Source organism: Parasteatoda tepidariorum, chromosome 10 (genome assembly GCF_043381705.1).
Source record: "Parasteatoda tepidariorum isolate YZ-2023 chromosome 10, CAS_Ptep_4.0, whole genome shotgun sequence".
NCBI lineage: Eukaryota > Metazoa > Arthropoda > Arachnida > Araneae > Theridiidae > Parasteatoda > Parasteatoda tepidariorum.
The window spans coordinates 12,288,930-12,311,131 of NC_092213.1; the positions used below are offsets into that span (position 1 = coordinate 12,288,930).

General features: G+C 28.1%; 1 protein-coding gene across 4 annotated transcripts in view; it reads left to right on the top strand.

Annotated features, from left to right (window-relative positions):
• Positions 1 to 22,202, top strand: part of LOC107436995 (myelin expression factor 2) — a 41,693-nt gene that overhangs the window by 11,341 nt on the left and 8,150 nt on the right. For 2 of the 4 annotated variants that reach the window (XM_071187146.1, XM_043044100.2), the window contains exons 5-11: positions 4,257 to 4,445; positions 6,606 to 6,759; positions 8,094 to 8,143; positions 11,076 to 11,118; positions 11,199 to 11,258; positions 14,845 to 14,892; positions 17,527 to 17,918. In XM_071187146.1, the coding sequence (XP_071043247.1) occupies positions 4,257 to 4,445; positions 6,606 to 6,759; positions 8,094 to 8,143; positions 11,076 to 11,118; positions 11,199 to 11,258; positions 14,845 to 14,892; positions 17,527 to 17,918 (936 nt within the window). Of the gene's footprint in view, positions 1 to 4,256; positions 4,446 to 6,605; positions 6,760 to 8,093; positions 8,144 to 11,075; positions 11,119 to 11,198; positions 11,259 to 13,807; positions 13,856 to 14,844; positions 14,893 to 17,526; positions 17,919 to 22,202 lie in introns of all 4 variants that reach the window. The other 2 variants (XM_043044099.2, XM_071187147.1) reach the window with 2 other exon arrangements.

Sequence of the window (22,202 nt, forward strand, 5' to 3'; positions counted from 1 at the left end):
GGATGAGTTCAATGTAATTTTCTGTGAAATTGATTGCCATGACACTGTTTTGTTTAATTCATAATCATATGTACATAAATTCTTACGATCATTTTGTTAAAATGGTTGTTACTAAATCATCTTGCCGTCTCTTACCAAGCACTAAACTCTGCATGTGCCAAACACTAGTAACAAGTAACATAATTTATGATACAACACAATTTTAAACAAAATTATCTCTTAGTAGATATATTTTTTTTGAAAATGCCATTTACTCATATTTTTTAATTATCTTATACAGGATGCGTAGCATTTTTAAAAAGTGCTTAAAGGTACTTATTTTCGATTTTCGTTTTTTAAAAGCCCTTAAAGGTGCTTTTTTCATTGGGTGTTTTTAAAAAGTGCTTAATTTTCCCTCTTTCAAAATAAGATTTTTCCTTTTATGTTGATTTTCACTTCGAATTATGCAAAAAGACACTGTTCACATTATTCTTTTCAACGTTTTCACAATTAATTCAACCCCAATCTATTTTGGTGTATTGTCAGTCCGTAGCGTATGAAAACTTCATTCGTTTTGCACGATTTAAAATTTCATGATTTTTGACAGTTGTCAGAAACAATGCCAAAAGGTTCTTTGCCAGGACGGTTTAAACAAGATAAAACCGTCAGTTGCCAAAAACTTGCCACCCCTGCCTAATTATATATTTTTAAAGTGCTTAAAAATATTTTTTGAGTGCTTGAAAAGTGCTTAAAAGGTGCTTATTTTTGTTGAATAATTTGGCTACGCACCCTGTTATACATTACATTTTTCTGCATTCACATATAAATATTGCTTTATGATTTAGGATAAAATAATCTCCCATAGTTAAAAGTGTGTTTTTTTTATTTATTTCAAAGTAAAGTATAATTACTTAAATATGTCATAATAAGCAAAACAAAAATGTCTATGGTTTATAATTTATTTACAAAAATATGTAATATTTTACAAGTAACTTAGTTCTGAATGAGAAGAATTGATAGCAGAAGTAAAGATAGCAGCTTGTTTTTATTGCTAACATTGCCTTTTTCTTTTGGTTTCTCACTGAATCAATTGTTTTCTCATTGATTGGTATTCAGATTAATGCTGTTTGTCATAATCTTGGCACCAATCAGCCAAATGGATATCAAACTTTATTTCTAATATCAGTTCTCATTGAATGGTTTATTTGCACTATATTCAATATTTACAACTCTAAATTAAGTTCATTTCTTTTCCCCTTTGTGTTGTGTGAATCGGAAGACCTGTGTACAGTTTGAGTACAGTTTTCAAAACTTCTTCAGATCAGCAGTTTAGTAGTTCAAGTGTGTTATTTATCTATAGTTCAGCTTTAGAACCTTTTCTTTGACATTTTAAAATATAAATTTTGGAGAATTTTTTTACAGGGAAGGCAAACCAGAAAGAGCTTTTTTTTATCTACATATACAAACGTTTTTAAAAAATGTTCACTTAGTCATTAAATTATTTGCAAATTTTCGGGATGTTACTAGTGCAAGTTATGTATCAAAATGCAAATAATGCTTTCTTTGCTTGCTTCTATGAGCAGCTAAAATGATCACCTACCTTGCAAAGGTTGGATCCACTGTTTGAAGTGAAGGAAGATCACCCACAGGGGTGATTGTGCTCCGGAAAAAATTCGGATTTCCGGATTTTTCGCTAACCGCAATCCGAATGTTTCCGGAAATCCAAAGTCCAGAAGTTTCAAGAAATCGTAGATCACATTTATATATAAAAATTCTTGTATATTTAATTTAAAAATATTAGAACAAGAATTTATATTTGGCATCTCTTTCATTTGTAAACATTTTTTCCTGGTAGAATAATAGATGTGATTAGAGATAAAAGTAAAGTTACACATAATTATTCATTTAAATTATGCTGCATATAATTCATTTAAAATATCATGTTTTGAAAATAACAATAATTTAAATTTATAAAGATATAAATTTTTTGAATGATTTTTCTCAAGAAATTTTCAGAACTTTTGAGTTTTGACACCCACCAACCCGAAAATAAAGTGTTTTCCACCTCTGCCATCCGCTTGCACGGAGTCTACACTATTTGTTAAAAAAAAAGAAAAAAAAATAACCTTTACAGGTAGTTTCTATAAAAATTTTTTTTTAATTCATCTGAAATTAAGCTTGTCCCACTTTATTTATGGATAAATTTATTCGAATCACTTTCTATATTTTATATTTAGTTTTATAGCATTGGTTATTTAGTTAATAAAATGAATTGTTTTAACTTACTTTAAAACTTTTGTTCAGTTCAGTATACGAATTCAATTCACTGAAAGTATCATTAGTTATTAAAAGGGGAATTTTGGTATAATGAGTTTAAAAAATGGGTAATAATAATATTAAAATTGAATTGGATAAAATAAGAAACAATATATGTTCAAAGGATAGCTATGTATATAATATAAGAGCCATTGTAATATGTAAATTATTTTCTACAGACATGTGACACAATTCGACGCAATTGAATAAAAAATACTGTTTTGGGAAAAGATGCCTATTTGTCAGCATATTTTGAGGTATTAATGCACAATTATACAAAAAAAAAAAAAAAAATACTGCTCAAAAGTACTGAAAAAAGTGAAATATATGATTAATTGTATGTTTTGTTTGACTAAACAAATACAGTAGAGAACCATTTATCCGGCATCCAGATAACCAGGAAACCAGAAGACCGGGGATATTTTGATCGGTTTTCCCGCCATTTTAAACTAGAACGATTATGAAAAAAAGCGGAAATTGAACTCATCCTTGAAGTTGAGTAGAGGAAAATGTAAGGAAGGGGAGAATTTTTTCCCCCGTTTACCCAGAGAAACGTCATTTCCTCCGTGACCTTGAAGGCAGGGACGGGAGGAATGTTTTATTTTCTTCTTTAGACCGTCAATCTAGCTCAAGGATGTGACATGCTGATTTCGTTTTCTGTTTGTTTTACGAGGGGGGTGGGGAAAAGTCAGTGAACAGAAGATGAAAAAGAAAAATATATTTATCTATTTGACATCGATTAATAAAAATAAAATCTTTTTCTTCTGAATAAATTCTCATTCTTTGGAAGTGCGGTATCATTTGCAAGCTTTTATTGATGTGGAATCACATCTGCTATAATTAAATATTGTGTTTTTATCAACAAAAAAAAAATAAAATAAAAGAATTGTTTATTAATTTAAACATAGGATTATTTTATGAATCAGATTTCAGTTTTGTTTTTCTGATTCCACTACGTTTGATTTTTTTTTCTTTTCACGATAAATTTCGCACTCAATAAATGAATTCTTTTTATTCATAAATTTTATCATTAGGTTTTTTTTAAAAATTCTGTTGATCTTGCTTTGTTTCGGGTTTTAATATTTATGCTAGTGCCTTTTTTAACTATCGTTTCGGTTCGATAATTTTTAAGTGTTTTTATTTAATGTTCTCCTTTTATTTTATCGTTTTCCCCGTATAATTGGGTATGAAATATATTGCGTTAATTAACCATTGGTTTTGTTTATATTAGTTAATTTAGGAATTGTAATTATTTTTAAAAAATAAATACGAGAATTTTGTATTTTTTAAACTTGTTTTTCTTGTCTAAACTTGCAAATTTTTTTATTCTTTTAAATGTTATTTACTACCATTTTTTTTCTTTTTAAAGTTAGGAGTACCTTTCTTTTTTCTCTTACTTTATGCATTACACTTTTTCCTTGTAATTCGGGTTCGATAAAACATCGATTAACGACACTTTTTGGTCGATCCAGAAAACCGGGAAATTCAGACATCCGGGATAGCGATGGTCCCGAGCATCCCGGATAATTGGTTCTCTACTGTATAATGAATTTAAAAAATGGGGTATAATAATATTAAAATTTAATAGGATAAAATAAGATGCAATGTATGTTCAAAGTATAGCTATGTATATGATAATATAACAGCCATTGTAATAGGTAAATTATTTTCTACAGACAAGTGACACATTTAGTATAAAAAATGCTGTTTTGGGAAAAGATGCCTATTTTTCAGCATATTTTGAGGTATTAATGCACAATTATACGAAAACAAACGAGGACACTGCTAAAAAGTACTGAAAAAAAAGTGAAATATGCAGTAATATATTATTAGTTGTATGTTTTGTTTGACGGAACAAATATTTTAAGATTTGAGCTTCTTATTTAGTTCAAGTTCTACTTTTTTTTCTTCTTAAAAAAAAGTTTGATTTTGTATTAAAAATGAAATGTGTTAATTTCTAGGATAGTGGAGAGAGTGAGAGGAAGCGATCTTCAGGCCGTACTTCCGATAGAGAATTCATGCGAGGTAGTGATAATTTTGGTGGCAATGATTTTAGAGAACCACAATTCAACACATATGGTCTGAATCCAGAGTTTCTAAAATCACTTGGGATAAATGGACCTTTAAATAACAAAGTTTTCATATCAAATGTGAGTTATAATTTTTTCTATTTCTTATTCAATTTAAGTATTTTACCCTGCCAAATAAACCAATGGGCAAGATGGTAGGCTCACAAGTAGAGCTAGCAGAGTGGATGAAAAGTTTTAGATTTTGTTTTAGAATTATTTGTTAGAACTATTATTTTTTAAAATTTATTAATAATTTGTAACTAGAATCATTTGAGCTAAATTTTGCTTTTATTCAGTTTAATGGCATTTTATAAATATATAACATGGTTATGTTATTTTTTAAAGAATAAAGTTGAATGTTCAAAATAGTTCAAGGAATAGAATGTTCAAATAATTTCAAAATGGAAATTTCGTATTTTTTTCTGAAAGTAATTCAAAGTCTTTAAATAATTAAGAAAAAAAAATTAATATGAATTTTAAGAGTTTAATTTTTTTTAAAAGATGACTTTAGTATGCTACATGTTTTAGGAAATTCTATTACAATTACACAAAGTTTAGCTCTCTATGTCGAATCGATCTCGAGCTAAAGCAGTTAAAAATTATGCAATTGTAAAAAAAAAAAAAAAAAAGGATTTTTCCATATTTCAAAAATGTTTTTAACTCTGAAACAAAGAGCTCAAAAATTTTGAAAATTTAATTTTTATCTATCAAGTAAGAAGCAAATCTAACAAACATGCAAAAATCATAGAAATCTGAATTGTTGGCTCAAACATTTTAATTGATTGATTTGAGGAAGTATTACTTCTAAAGTTTGTTTAGATATTACTAAACTGAACTCAGTGGTGCAACAGCGGCCAAGGCCTACTGTGCCTATCTCAGTTTTCTTGATCTTGGGTGATGGAGCAGATGTTCGGGTTTGGTGGTCAGCCGAATGTGGAACCCCTTGTGTTTAGTCCAGAGGCATGCTTGGTACTCATTTCATCGATCGATCGTAGAGATGAAAGGCAGAGTCAACCTTGCCCGGTCCGAGGGTCAAACCCAGGACAGACCTATGACACGGGAGTGTGAAGTCCTACCACTCAGCCATAAAGAAACTTGGTAAAAAAATACTGATTAATTTAGCTCTGATATGATACTGAATAGTAAGTGGTATCATGTAAAAAATCCTGCTATGACATATCTATTGATATCAAAGTCGTAACTTACCCACAGCCTTTAAATTTTCCATTGTCATCTTCGAATAATTCAACAAAGGCAACATCCCCAATTAAAATAAGAAAACATTGTTCTGAAATTACCATAAACAGACTACATATATGTGGATTATGATACATGAGGACTTTCATATAATTCAGCCTCTGTACAAAGAATCATTTTCTTGTAAAATAATCACACCAGCCTAATTTTAGACTATTTAGTGAAGTCCAAAATATTCGAACAACAGCATTATTTAGACTAATTTTCGCTAACTTAATATTGACTTAAAAACTATTTACGTCTTCTTTCATTGATGATGCAAGTAGAGAGCTTAACTTTTGATGTTGAAGTTTTAAAACTAACTAGAACTTTACTTTTTCTTATTTACGTTGCACTAGGGGTATTGGATTTAAGTATGCAATGATATAAATCACAATATTGGATTTTTGAATAGCATAAATATGAATCGAGCTGCATGATTTTTAGATCCCGTGAATACGAATAGTGACATTAAATTTTAAACTCTTGTGAAAACTAATTGTATTTTCAGAAACGTGTAAATGCAAATTGTGATATTGGATTTTAAAATCACGAGAATACGAATCACAATATCTTTTAAATCAAGTAAATATGAATATATTTGATATTAAAATTGAGTGAATAAGAATCGCAATATCAGCGGATTCCTGCACAGTTTGGTACTCATTTTATCTATCAATCAAGACTGAAACACCCTGCATATGTAAAAAATGTGTTGAGCAATGCATTAAAATTTCTTATTCTTTGTTTGTAATACATAAAAATTGGCAATATAAAATTTTGTTTAATTATAATGAAGTTTTTTTTGTTTGTTTTCTTCGCAACATCAATATTTCATACATTCAGTCCAGAAACATAAAGTCTGGTTATTTGACCGGCTATGGTAGAAATAGATATATATTAAGTGTTGGTGTGTCTAGTGTTAATATTTATAATTGACCAATGATATGTTTCTATTTAGTTTGTTTAAATATTTAAAAGCTAAATAAATTTTTTTTTTTTTAGTTGGACTACAAAGTAACAGAGAAAAAATTAGAAGAAATATTTAAAATTGCTGGTAAACTTGTAAAGGTAGAACTTAATGTCGATAACGAGGGAAAGAGTAAAGGACATGGCACTGCAGAATATGAAAATCCTCTTGAAGCTGTGCAAGCTATCTGTATCCTTTTTTTCTACAGCTATCATATAGATTTACAGCTTGATATCATACAGCTTGATATCATATAGATTTAAATTTTTTTAAAAAATAAGCTATTTTATTGTTTAGTGTGTTGAATACGAAGAGAAGCCAGAAAAGTTACATCTGTTGTATACTTAGCAATCCCGATCCCGAAGTCTGAGACTTTTCCCTGTAATGTGTTTAAAAAAGTAAGGGGGTAAAACCCCCCTTTCCCTTTGGCATACAATTATTGGTGTGATTGATATTGATAAAGAAATTATTAATAAATCTTATACAAAGCCTAACTCAGGTTTTATGATTTAACTGCATCACAAAGTTAATAAGATAATGCAAATGTGATGTCCAGTGTGATGTTTAATACATCATTTGCATACTTGCAAATTTTTAAAATATAAATTTTCTATTCGTAACAAATTTTGTGCTTTAATATATTACTCTGCGTTAGAAAAATTTAAAATTATTTTTAAAATCACATTAAAGAATTTGATAAACTTTGAAAAAGTGACAAATTTAAAAGTTGCTACTAGCTTTAATGCTTTTACTATAGTTTTCAACTACCACCATTAAAAAAACATTAAGCAAAAATCGTAAAAGTTGGCAGCTATGCTTCTGTAATTGTTTTCTAGTTCATCAATAGTCGCTGTAGAACCTTGTAATAAGCTTGAGTGCGTATTTGATGTTAATGTGTGATGTCATTTCTTATGGTTTTGACACATTTTCATTCTTTTATGCCAATATATTTTTTAAAATTTATTTCTTTATCTAATATGTTAGAAAATGTATTTTTAAATTAAATTGAATTTAACTCTTATAAAAATAGAAATATATGTAATTTGACATCAACATACACTTTAATAAAATGAAATATTTTTTGTAGAATTTGGTAAAAATTTAGTAACAGTTGGCATAAGATTTGAACTCACCGGTGTGTAGTATTGGAGTCATAATTTTAAAGTACAGACTTGTTTGTAACCTGGTGTTCACAACTGCCTTCCCTTTATGGCGTTCTTTTAATGGAAAATTTCCTTTTGATGTTCTCTATGCATTTATAAGTAGTCTTGTGTTCGTCTTTTTGTTGACTTATAAGAAACTGAATGTTTGTTCGATTATGCTCAAACATTCTTTAAAATGGCAAAGGGATCGCCGAATATTGCAATCCGTGAGAAAATAATTTTGTTACAAATAAGTGAATGCATTAAGTGAAAAAAAATTAAAATTTATTTTTATTGACTGTTTGCAATTTATTCTATTAAAGGACTTGAGTAAATTTTTGATGTGATGGTATTTATAATGTTTCTTTAACTTTTTACCAGCAATGTTTAATGGTCAAAGATTGTATGCACGTATCATGAATGTTCGTATGGTAAGAATTTTATTCATTCCATTTCTTAGTAACTAATGTTGTATTAAAATTTAGTATGTAAATGTTTAGACTTTTAAAGTGATATTCAGTTTTCATTTCAACTGTATTTAAGGGTGTGTTATAAACTGAAACTAAATTTTAAAACATCACTAATACTGCTATTAACTACTACAAGCGCTGCTGGAGAAAAGACTGTAGATTAGCTTTTTTCACTCATTAAATTTCAATCATAATTGTTTCATGATTTTCCCAGAATTCACTTTGATTTCTGGGAGAGTTTTATCGTAATTTAGAATAAATTTTTTTGTTAATGACTTTACTGCGGTACCATCACGGTGCTTAGCATTTTTAAAGAGTGCTTAAAGGTGCTAATTTCAGTTTTTTGTTTTTTTAAAAGCCCTTAAAGGTGGTTTTTTTTATTGGATTTATATAGAAAGTGCTTAATTTCTGAACTAAGATCACTTTGCATGTTGGATAAATTACTCGTAGGCTGCATGCTTATATTCAACTCTTGCATTTTGCGACAGATTTCAGGCTTTAAATCGGTGGCCGAAACTAAACATGGCCAATTTTATTTTCTTAATTTCTTCACTGCTGATGAGCCATTGTCTTCGTCACAGGCAAGCCTTTGCCGTTCTTGTATTTCAATTTTCGGATCAGTGCCCCAATCTTAAAATAATGACATTGGGATCATTCACCGAGAAAGTATTTTCATGCGAGTCCAGAGCAGTGAACAATTGCAGAGCTTCATCACTTTGAAATATTAGCCTCCCATTTAAAACTTACTGTAGACAAAAATATTTACCCTTAATGCTAATTGCATTTTCATTTCAAAATTGAAAAATGTATTTAATCATTCCATTAATAGAAAAACTGAACCAAATTAAAAATTTAAATAGAAAGAAATTAAATTAAATTATATTCACCAATTTATACTAGCAATATGAATTCATATTTTTTTTTTCGTCCTAAGTTTTCTAAATTATCTACACATTTTTATCAGTTCAGTATGTTGAATAATTATTAGAATTTTGTAAATATTTTTATCACGTAAACATTAAGTAAACAAACAGTTTTCTAAAGTAATTAAAATTTTTATATAAATTTAGAAATAACATTTAATTTTCTATAAAATTTATTTTAATTAATTTAAAAAGTAGAATGAGGAAATTCTATATTAAATATATTTAAAAATGCTTATAATTTTTTTTTTTTTTTTTTTTTGTGTTTAATAAAATCAAGATGAATGGAGTTCTTTGCCAGAAACTAGTTATTTTATGATAATGTTAAAGTCTGAAAAGTTTTTGCATTTTGTTAATTTTTTGTTCACGTATTTGAGGAACTTTTATTTCAATTATTTTCTATCCATAGAGAGAAAATATTTTACACAGTGTTCATATCACAAATATAATTTTCCTTTTTTTTTTTTTTTTTGGTGCTTAAAAATATTTTTTGAGTGCTTAAAATGTACTTTTGGATTGGAGGTTTAATTAAATTCACTGTATTGGTGAAACAGTATTAAAAGCTAACTAAAATGCCCAAGTAAGTTGACCATAAGGGAANATTTCAGGCTTTAAATCGGTGGCCGAAACTAAACATGGCCAATTTTATTTTCTTAATTTCTTCACTGCTGATGAGCCATTGTCTTCGTCACAGGCAAGCCTTTGCCGTTCTTGTATTTCAATTTTCGGATCAGTGCCCCAATCTTAAAATAATGACATTGGGATCATTCACCGAGAAAGTATTTTCATGCGAGTCCAGAGCAGTGAACAATTGCAGAGCTTCATCACTTTGAAATATTAGCCTCCCATTTAAAACTTACTGTAGACAAAAATATTTACCCTTAATGCTAATTGCATTTTCATTTCAAAATTGAAAAATGTATTTAATCATTCCATTAATAGAAAAACTGAACCAAATTAAAAATTTAAATAGAAAGAAATTAAATTAAAATATATTCACTTTTTTTTTCCGTCCAAAGTTTTCTAAATTATCTACACATTTTTATCAGTTCAGTATGTTGAATAATTATTAGAATTTTGTAAATATTTTTGTTATGTAAACATTAAGTAAACAAACAGTTTTCTAAAGTAATTAAAATTTTTATATAAATTTAGAAATAACATTTAATTTTCTAGAAAATTTATTTTAATTAATTTAAAAAGTAGAATGAGGAAATTCTATATTAAATATATTTAAAATTGTGTATAATTTTTCTTTTTTCTTTTTTTTTTTTGTGGTTAATAAAATCAAGATGAATGGAGTTCTTTGCCAGAATTTTATGATAATGTTAAAGTCTGAAAAGTTTTTGCATTTTGTTAATTTTATGTTCACGTATTTGAGGAACTTTTATTTCAATTATTTTTTATCAATGGGGAGAAAATATTTTACACAGTGTTCATATCACAAATATAATTTTCCTTTTTTTTTTTTTTAAGTGCTTAAAAATATTTTTTGAGTGCTTAAAATGTACTTTTGGATTGACTTTTGGATTGGAGGTTTAATTAAAATTTCACTGTATTGGTGAAACAGTATTAAAAGCTAACTAAAATGCCCAAGTAAGTTGATCATAAGGGAAAATATTAAGAGCTTTTGTTTCAAATAGATTTATATTGTAAGTATAACAATATTATACTTAAAAAAAAATGAAATAAGTAAAATGTTAAATTGTATATATTATATATTCCTTAATTGTATATATTATACTAATATACCTTCCTAATTGTATTTATTATATATTCCTTAGTATTGATGTTTTAAGAAGTTATTGTTTGTAAATAACTAGTATGTGCTTGTCTATTAAGTTACCTGTGTATATTGACTATTAAAGCAGCATACTACCTGTGGTCAACTTACTCAGTTTTTACTATCTTGTTTGTTGCTTGTAAATTAATATTAGCTTGCATAATTTATTGATCAATTATATTTTCAGGATAAATTTTCTGAAGATGGTGACTTGCCTTCCAAATTACCAAGTATGTGGATTTTTTTCTTCCTAAAAAATAATTTAAATTCAATTAATAATTCTTCTTATAACAAACTTTATTATTTATAGCTGGTCTTCACGGAATAGGAAAAGGTCTTGGTGTAAATGGACAGCCTATGCAATTTAATAGTAAGTGCAATAAATACATAGCTCTTTTTTAAATTGCTAACTAAAGTTTTATTTCTTTTTGCACTGGAAGTAGACATTAAATGAGTCATTATCAGGGTGTGTAGCATTTTTAAAAAGTGCTTAAAGGTGTTTATTTTTGATTTTCGTTTTTAAAAGCCCTTAAAGGTGCTTTTTTCAATCGGTGTTTTTAAAAAGTGCTTAATTTTTCCTTTTCCAAAATGAGAATTTTTCTTTACCATGTTGATTTTCGCCACGAATTATGCAAAAAGTCATTGTCCCATTTAACGTTTTCACAATTAATTCAACTCCAATCTATTTTGCCGTACCTTCCGTCCGTAGTGTCAGAAAACACTAATCATTTTACATGTTTGACGAAAAACTTGCTGGTCTGCAATTGCTTATACATTCTGAGCATTATTTAGTAGGTAGGATTTTTGTCTCTCGTGTGCAATGCTGCTGCATTTTGCCAGAGATTCTCAATTACACACTTCATTTTCCTCCCTCTGGAATCGAAACAAAAAAATCTCTCGAATTTTTTCTGATTACGGGGAACAACTAAACATTGTCATTCCCCCCCATCTAATAGCGATAGAAAATTTTATTTTTCTTGCTAATTTCATCGTTGGTGACGCTCCATCGTAATTGGCAAGCAGATAAAACCATCAATTGTCAAAAACTTACCAACACTGTCGAATTATATTTTTTTTAAAGTGCTTAAAAATATTTTTAGAGTTCTTAAAAATTGCTTATTTTTTGTTGTAAAATTTGGCTACCCACCCTGATTACTTTTGAAAAGTTCACTTTTGGAAGAAAATGAACTTATTATTAGATTTAACGTTATTGAAACTACCTTTTTTATAATCATACATTCTACAGAATGAGCATAATTTATTGCTTAAGTAATGAAGAGTTTTACCTAAAAATGTTATCCTAAAAATATTTTTCGAAAGTTAAATAAGCCCATTTCTAATAATCTAAGTTAAAACAACTTTCCATTTACTTTCTCAAATTACTGTATGCCTTTGAAATAATCGCTTGTTAGACAAAACTGTGAGAATATACTCCAATGTAAGCATGCACTTGCCTTCTGTTGCACCAATTCTTATTTGGAAGTCATTTATCTGATTTTGTTTAGTATTCTTTCACAACCTTACTGTTTGGTTTGTGTTTCCTATATAATTGTGACTGGTTTATTATTCAAATTATTGTTATCAAAGCTAGTAATCAAAAAAGAATAAATTAAAAGATCTCTGCAAGATTACTAATATGAGTTCACTGCATTACATACCACCTTTTTTCATGAATATTTAATTGTTATTATTTTTAAAGTAATTCGTATTGTTACATGTCTACATTTAGTTAGTATTTTTTTTTACATTAAAATATCTATTTTAGTAAAGCCAATGTTTATTATTAAGGTATAATGTATATATATATGTAATAAATGTGTATATATAATAATGTATTTAATAAAATTGCTATGTATATTTTTTCTTGTTTTTATTTCTTGCAAATTGTTATTGGAAGTGGATCATTTATTAATAAAGCTTTTTTTTTTTTTTTGTTGCAACTTTTAATAATCATTTTTGCAATTTAAAGTTTAATCAGAATGTAGTGTTAAGAACTTCACCCAAATTGATTGACCTTTGATAATAATTTTTTAATGTATTCTAATGCTAGCCCTTAATTATTTGGATATTTAAAAAAATTGGACTTGTCCACACTCAAAAATAATAGCCCAACAAAAATTAATTTTCACTGTCAGAAATTTTTGAAGATTAGAATTGTATAAATATTGCATTCAGAAATTTCTATTGTGAATACCCCACTTTATTAAAACTGAAATTGGGTAATCTGTTGTAAATCAAGATCTCCTGATTTCTGCCATTCTGAGGTTTTTATAATATTTAATAATAATAATGAGTTAAGTAATATTTAATAATAATGTATATATAAAAGAAACTTTACTCTTTTGTTCTGGACATTGCTAAATATTGCTTTCAGTTTGAACTTGGAAAGAAAAGTTGCATTATCTGTTTACATTATGTGTCTTTAACTCAGTACATTAATGTTACATTATATGTTTTTAACTCACTAGCATTGATAAAATTTATAAAAAAGAGTTCTTAAAAGTGATTATATGCCAAAAAAAATTCTATTGAGCTTATAATACGTTTTAAGAACTATATTTATAATACGTTTTTAGAACTATATTTAAGAAGAGCTCTCTCTCTCTCTCTCTATATATATATATATGTATATATATATATGAAATTTTTACTCAATTTTTCTTTTAATTTTTTATATAGTGTACAAAATATTATCAGCTATCAGTTTATTGTGTAAATAATTGTTACATCTTTAGTAATTAATCACAGCATTTGTATTGTTCAAATAAAAGTTATATCTCTAATTAAATAAATTCTTAAAATATGTGTGCAATTTTATTCACATGAAACTTTATTTTTTAATACTAACATTTTTAATACATAATTTTTTATCATTGTTAATGAATTTTGTAACTTATTTTATTTCAACTGATATTTTAGAGAACTCTAATCCTGTTGGAAGTTTCGGTTTTGGACTGGGTATATCAGGTAAGAAATTAAGACATTCACATTTGTCCCTTTACATAATGCAGATAAATCATATGCTTATTACAAAATTTCTCTTGCTTGGTTTTTTGAGTTCAAGTAACTTATGCATTTATATGGGAGGTGCACACTCTTCTGTATTAGTATNAATTGATTGACCTTTGCTAATATTTTTTAATTTATTCTAATGCTAGGCCTTAATGATTTGGATATTTAAACAAATTGGACTTGTCCACATTCAAAAATAATAGCCCAACAAAAATTAATTTTCACTGTCAGAAATTTTTTAAGATTAGAATTGTATAAATATTGCATTCAGAAATTTCCGTTGAGAATATTCCACTTTATTATAACTGAAATTGGGTAATCTGTTGTAAATCAAGATCTCCTGATTTCTGTCATTCTGAGGTTTTTTATAATATTTAATGATAATGAGTTTATGTATATATAATATAAAAGAAACTTTACTCTTTTGTTCTGAACATTGCTAAATATTTTGTTTTTAGTTTGAACTTGGAAAAAAAAGTTGCATTATCTGTTTACATTATGTTTCTTTAACTCAGTACATTAATGTTGCATTATATGCTTTTAACTCACTAACATTGATAAAATTTATAAAAAAGGGTTTTTAAAAGTGATGCCGAAAAAAATTCTGTTGAGCTTATAATACGTTTTTAGAACTATATTTAAGAAGAGCTCATATATATATATATGAAATTTTTACTCAATTTTTCTTTTAATTTTTTATATAGTGTACAAAATATTATCAGCTATCAGTGTATTGTGTAAATAATTGTTACATCTTTAGTAATTAATCACAGCATTTGTATTGTTCAAATAAAAGTTATATCTCTAATTAAATAAATTCTTAAAATATGTGTGCAATTTTATTCACATGAAACTTTATTTTTTAATACTAACATTTTTAATACATAATTTTTTATCATTGTTAATGAATTTTGTAACTTATTTTATTTCAACTGATATTTTAGAGAACTCTAATCCTGTTGGAAGTTTCGGTTTTGGACTGGGTATATCAGGTAAGAAATTAAGACATTCACATTTGTCCCTTTACATAATGCAGATAAATCATATGCTTATTACAAAATTTCTCTTGCTTGGTTTTTTGAGTTCAAGTAACTTATGCATTTATATGGGAGGTGCACACTCTTCTGTATTAGTATTTATTATAAATATTGATTTATTTAGGAAATTTCTATTTTCATAAGTATAAGAATAAGCTATGTTACTTGTGTTTAATTTTCTACTACTTATTTTTCAAGCAATATTTGGTCAAGTTATGTTTTTTTTAAAAATAGTTTTCCGCACTTTAAAGTTCTTGCTCTTCTATGTTACAAATTTTATATAAATATTTTTTTTTGGAACTTGGTATTAATATTTAGTAGGTCATAAAAGGCCAATTTTGTAAATTTAAGTACATATTTTAAAAGTAATTTAGTTTATTAACTTAGTTGCTCGACTATTATAATTTCTTGTACTTTTATTTTGTTGGAAAAAAATGTTAAAAAAAATTTTTTTTTGGTGTTATGCTGTAATTTTTTCTTTCAACAACTATCTTTTCTACATATTTTCTCTCGTAATATCAATTGTATTCTGCAAGTGTATTAGTTATTGTTGGATGGCTGTGTGTCATAATTGAACTTTGTGATATTGTTGAACCTTGTGCCATTATTGAACCTTGTGATATTGTTGAACCTTGTGCCATTATTGAACCTTGTGCCATTATAATCAGTGGATCTATGCAATGGATTACCTAGTTTGAGTGAATCCATATCCTCACCCTAAATCAAGTGAACATGCTTTAATACAATTGTATGAATTTTTTTTATTGATTTGGCATATTTTTTTGCTTTATGTATTTGTATGTAACAGGGTCTTTTAAATTAATTTTCTTTCTATTGTAGACACTTATATTTGTGAGAAAAAAATGTGTGGTAGTGTACAAACTGTTGGTTGTTGAGTAACTCCTACTGGAATCAACATTTGGTACAAGATGGCTGTTTTATAATTTAATCTTGAAACCTTATGATCATATATCCAGCAATCTTATTTTCCTTATTTTTATATAAAAAGTTTTTATTAAATTATAGTTTGTTTTATTTTCAATCGTGAAGCCTATGTTCAAGTGTCTGGTTGAATCTTTGCTTGGTGCTGATCAGCTCTGTTTCATTATAAATTTTGAATCATTATGATCGTGCCCAGCTAAATTTTATTTTTCTTCAAATTTGAAACTTATTAAAATTTCTTAAATTTTATGAGCACAGTTGGTGCAGACTGGCTATGCTTCATTTTTAGCCTCTCTGGTCAGATGATCAAATATCCATTTGAACCTTAATATCACAATTGGTGCAGATTGGTTACTTCATTATTAAATGTTGACTTGTTCGAATCAAGTATGAAGCTAATTCTCAATTTTATTAGAAATTATTTTATAATGATTGTTGAACAGCTGGCCAAATTTTGAGTTTACAACTACCAATGTTCAACTCTGTAGCCTTGTAATTTTGAACCCAATTCAGAAGACAAGGAAGCTCCTGGATCAAGCATTGAGACAAACTAGCCTAGTAATTATTAACCACAGAAACCTCTCATAGTTAGCCTTATGACAAGAGGTGAAAGATAAGATATTTTATAACTGTTATTGAATAGCTCATCCAATTTTGAGTTTACAACTACAAATGTTCAACTTGGAAGCGTTGTAATTTTAAACCCTGGGAGAGATAATAAGAGAGCTCCTGGATTAAATATTTGGAAAAATTTGCCTTTGAGGAGAACTTTTTTTGAGGGAGTTCACCCACATTTGCATTACATGGAAAGGAAAACCACTAAAACCTCCCACGGTAAGGTTGACGGCAAGGGAGTTGTAACACATGATTTGTCTGAGGATATTTTTACATCAGAATTATGGTTGGTGTGAGCCGAATGCAGAATTCATATCAAGCAGCCATTGCTGGGATTCAAACCCAGGTCATTTGGAGACGATCATCCAGGTCATTTAGAGATGAGCATTCTTTACCCTCAGCAACCATGGCTCTTAAAAACTAAAATTGCTTTTTAGTTAGATCAGCTGGTGAAGATTGGCCGTTTCATTACTAAGCCTCGAGTCAAATGATCAAATGTCCGGTTGAATCTTAATACCACAATTGGTGCAGAATGGCTATCTTTCCTTAATAAATGGAGAATTGTTATAAGCAAGTGTTCTGCCAAATCTTAACGTTATTAGAAACTATAGTAAAGTTTCCAATTTTTAGAATCGCAGTTGGTGGAGACTGGCTGTTTTATTATTGTATTTTTTCATTATTTTCAGTCATTTTGTTTAAGTGTGCAGTCAAATTTGAATTTTATTTGAAAGTGTGATAAAGTTTTTTTTTTTAACTTTTGGAATGGTGTGGAATGATTGTATTTGATTATTTCATCAATCTTTAAATGCTACGATCCAAGTGTCCAACTACCATTTTACGATTATATGTCCAGCCAAATTTCGATTTTCATTCGAAACTGCAGCGACGTTTCTATACAATGTGTTGGTGCAGAATTGCTGTTTCATGAGAAGCTGGCTGAATTGGATATGTGAAAATGATTTTGCTTATTTTTAGTCTGGCACACTTTTAAATATTTATTTCAGCTTAATATTTATCATGATTTCATTTCAGGCAACGTAGCTGGTGGAATGCCCGGTAATGGCATTGGTGTTGGTTCAAGTAATATGGGAATGATGTCTTCCGCTGGAATGGGTCTCGGAGCTGGATCGATGGGTATGAATAATTCGATGACTGCCGATAGAATGATGGGTACCTCCTCATTAGGTATGGGCTTGTCTAGTGCAAACATGGTTGTTTCATCTGCAAGTGTAGGAAGCATGGGCTTAGGTAGCTCATCAGGCATGATGTCTAGCAGCAGCGTCTTGGGACGCTCACTAGATGGCGTGGGTCGTGACTCTTCCTATCAAATGAGCAATGCAAGCAGAGGATTTAGAGATGCTTTTGATAGAGGCAGCGATTCGTTCAACAGTTCGAATATCTCAGATACTATTTTATTAGGAAATGTAGGTCTTAGTTTAAGTTTTTAAAGTAATTTATACTTATGGATGCAGTTACCAAACTCAGTCATTGATTACTAGGTGTTATGCATGAGCTGTATTTATTTGTCTTGTCTGTCGGCATTGTGATATTTTAAAGGGTGTGGATGCTGTTGCATTTGTTTATTGTTTGTTAATTTATAATTTTTGTTACCACCACAGCTGAGGCGTGTAATGATTTAGGTTTTCATTTAAAATGAAAGATTTTTTGTTGTTGTTGTAATCAATAAATTAAAAGCAAAGTTAAATATGTTTTTAAGTGTAAGGCCTACGTGCATTATCTATTAGCTTTGATTTCAGAAACTATATTATGATATGTATGATTGATTTGTAGGGATTATTTAGCAATGTTAGCAAAAAGCTGCAATTTCTCTCTTACTATGTACTAGCACTGTTTTGGATGTTGAACTTTAAGTTACGTTTTGTAGCTAAAAATGTAAGACTTGAAATTTCTTAAGCATGTAGAAAAATACGCAGAGAGTATGATGATGTAAAAAATTAACATTCGATAATAAGAGGTCACAAACAGTGAGATTATCACTTGGCACATTGTGCAGTAGAAGATAATGATTTGAAAATAGAAAAATCGCTGAAAAGAAAGTTTCTTTTGCTTGAAAGAACAATATTGCAATTGCTGTGATGCTAGGCTAGTATACATTTTGATGATACAACTGTATGGTGAAACACCTGGTCGTGCTGTAAATTGTTTGATTGTGCGTTCTAAATATTGAAAAGTTGATTTATTTATTATCGTTATTCTGATTAATTTTTAACTTCAGCTTTTTATTTTGGTATGATCAGTTGTCTTAGTTGATACAGAGCTGGCAACTAAGACTGTTTTGCAGAAAAGACTGTGACTAATTTTGCCAACATATAGGCAAAAACCGATATTTTGCTATCGATTGAGAAAATGTGAGTTATTTTTTCAATTCTACCTTCTGAACGAGTCTTCAACTTTTTTTTACTAATTCACTACTAAAATCAATTCGCAACTTCCCCGTATCTGCAGTTTGGAATAGACTGTTCTCCCATAGTGTTTTTAGAAGCGCTTTCCGTTTGATTCCTATAAATGTGCTCTTTTTGTAAAAATAAGACCCCCATCCCTTCAGTAACTTTCTTTTTATTCATATACCATTTTTTAAGTAATTCATTTTTTAAATAATAATTACACACTGATAAACTAATCTGTTTATAGGTTTAATTCTGATTACCATTACAAGTATTTACTTTGTTAGGATTATTCTCAACTTTTAAAATTTTTATGAGTAACTTTTCTTTCCTTAAATTTTTAATGGTTTTAATTTTCAAAATTATTTTTTAAATAAATAATAAAAAAAAATTTTTTTAAGGAAAAATGCAATTTTAACTATTTTCTCATAATTTTCAGTTTAAATTATATTCAGGTTGTTTATCAATTAATAATTTTTTTCAGTTTACTTTTTTTGAATAATCTGTGTTCCAAAAAAAGATTATCTATCTATATAATTATTTTTAGAAACTACAAAATTTTCTTTTATTCTGATAACGGAAGAAAATTTTTTTTTGAAATATATACATAAAATAGTATATGAGAGTAAATTAAATTGTGTTAAAGATCAAATTCAGTTATTTCATAGGGCTGATTGTGCTCCGGAAAAAATCCGTATTTCCGGAATTTTTGCTAAAGGAGGTGATCACATAGTGATCAGGAAGTTTCTGGAGATCGAAGGTCCAGATGTTTTAAAAAAATCATTGATCACAGAAGTTTCCGGAAATCAAATTTTCAAAGGTGGAACTTAAAAACACAGTTTATTTTATTTGTTTGTAAGGGAGAGCCAGAGAGATACTTTATAAGCTTATATTCATGATTAATATTCATTTTTTATCAGTAAATAGTTGTTATAATCATAAACTCAAGAAAGAAAGACATATTTGTAAATTTTAATTACTTCTCCAGGTCATCATAGGTATGTGTAAATGGTATAGGTATGTGTAAAATTTTAAATATATTTTAAGTAAACTAAGAAATATTGAGAAAAAGGAAAAAAAAACCTTGTTTAAATTTTTTTCTAATTTTTCAATTTAAACTGTTTTTTTTTTTAACTCAAGAAATTTTCCGGAATTTTGACTTGGGCTCGCAATTACCCCTAATTTCATAATATTACATATTTTGATAATTTTTAGCAGTCTTGGGAATGAGTACCCTTTCAAAACTTATCGTGGCTTTTTCTGAGCAGCGCCCCGCTCTTTTTTATTCCTAGGGAGAACTCTGAAATTTTCCCTATTGTTCAAAATATTTTTTAAATATTATTGCGTAACTTTTTTTTTTCACTCAAAATAAATTTTATAATAAGTCTTAAACTCCTGTTTTTTCAGTATCTGGAATATGCCTGTGGTGTAGCTAAGCTTATCACACAGTTAACAGAATTTTATGCAATTTTTTAAAAATATGAAATTTAGTTAAAAACTTGCTCAATATTTTTTTATACCTGTACCGTAAGTAAAATTTAAAATTTGCTAACAATTAAAAAAAAATTAATTCATTTGTTTTAAAGGTTTTAGGTAATAACGTGGAAAGTCACATATCCGAAATTGTCGGTATTTCGGCATGTCGGGAAAATAGATTTTTCCAGATAATAGGTCTTTAAGGTGAACAAATATAAAAATATCCTAACTCAATAAATGTCAATTTCAAACAACAAATAAATGCATGTGTTTGCGTTATTTCAAAAGATTTTGTTACTGATTTCCACATTGTTTTTAAAATCTCTAAACAAATTCTGAATCACGAATTTTAGTTAATTATCAATTCTAAATTTACTCAATTAGCCATCATTCCTCAGTGAGTCTGTATGGTTTTGTCTGCCTATTGTTTTTTGGTAATTATTTTAAAACTGATTTTCTCTTCATTTTTAAAATCTCAATGTTTTAATACGATATTGGTTTGATCGGTAAACTTCGAACTGCTCATTTCGGATTCAATTGTTGACGATTCACTTGCAATCTCGCATGGATTTGCGATAATATTTTTAGAGCATTCGAACGTTCAATTATTGTTGCTAATTTTCATCATTTTTTAATCCTACATAATCGTACACAGGAAATTTTGAATCGGGCATTTGTCTAATTACAATTTGATGTCACTATTTGTGACGATTTTATTGTCCTTATAGTTTCGCCCATCACCATTTCAACAGTTTGCGATTTCCACATAGTTTTTTAAATTTCTATTTAATTTTTAATAGAATATTACTGTTCTCATATTCCAAATCGCACTTTCGTATAATCAATCACTCTCTTTTGTCTCTTGTCTGTAATTTTAATTTAAATCCGCATTTTTTTCAAAATGTGAAATTTTTGCACACTCTGAAATTAAACACTCGATTCTTGGTGGTAATAATTCTTTTATGTGAGATTTGAAAAAAATACTTTTTTTTTCGTGCGGTACTGAAATGCCGAATTTCATTTTTTTCATATCCCATATTTAGTGAAAATTGGAGTAAAATTGAATGACAATCGGAAACCCGGTAAAAATCAAGAAGCGGAAAATGGAGGATTCTCATCCCTGCATACTTTTTTTTCAACAAGTCGCGAATGCAAAAAAAAAAAAAAAAAATTAGAGAGAAAGAGTTTTGACTGTTAAAAAGTGTCCGGAAAAAAGGGGACTTTGCACTGTATTTAAGTGAAAAGAAAATAGAGGGTTTAGATTAATGGTATGGTGATCTTGGTGTAAGTTCATAACATAGTTTTATAGTATTCTTGATCTCCTTATGTTATTTTGACTTTATTTTTTAGTCATTATTCCCTTGATGAAATTTTATTTAAATTGAAAACTTTTATTGTTTTTACATTATTTTGGTGAATTGTTTAGAAAGACTTAACAATTAAATGTGTATGAAAACCACTCTTCTTTAAGTTATATATATTCAGGTTTCTTGTCATGGGGTTTCTTTTCTCTGCCATCTTATGTTTCATCTCGGTGATTTCAATGTTGAATTACTTTTGTTTGAAAAGTCAAAATAGTTTTTGTATTTATGTGAATCGCTGTGGTGGTATAATATTTAATGGTATTTTTGAAAGGAAAAGCATTCTGATTTGGTAACTGAATTCAGTCCTGACAAGGTGCAATTTAGAAATGTTTGGTGTGTTTTTGTTGTAAATTGATTTAGTTGGTGATATTTTTATTTGATCTTTTTTTTAAAAATATGCATTTTAATTCTTCAAACAAGCTTGTTTTTATGTTCAGTTAGAAGGAGTACTTTATCACAAGCA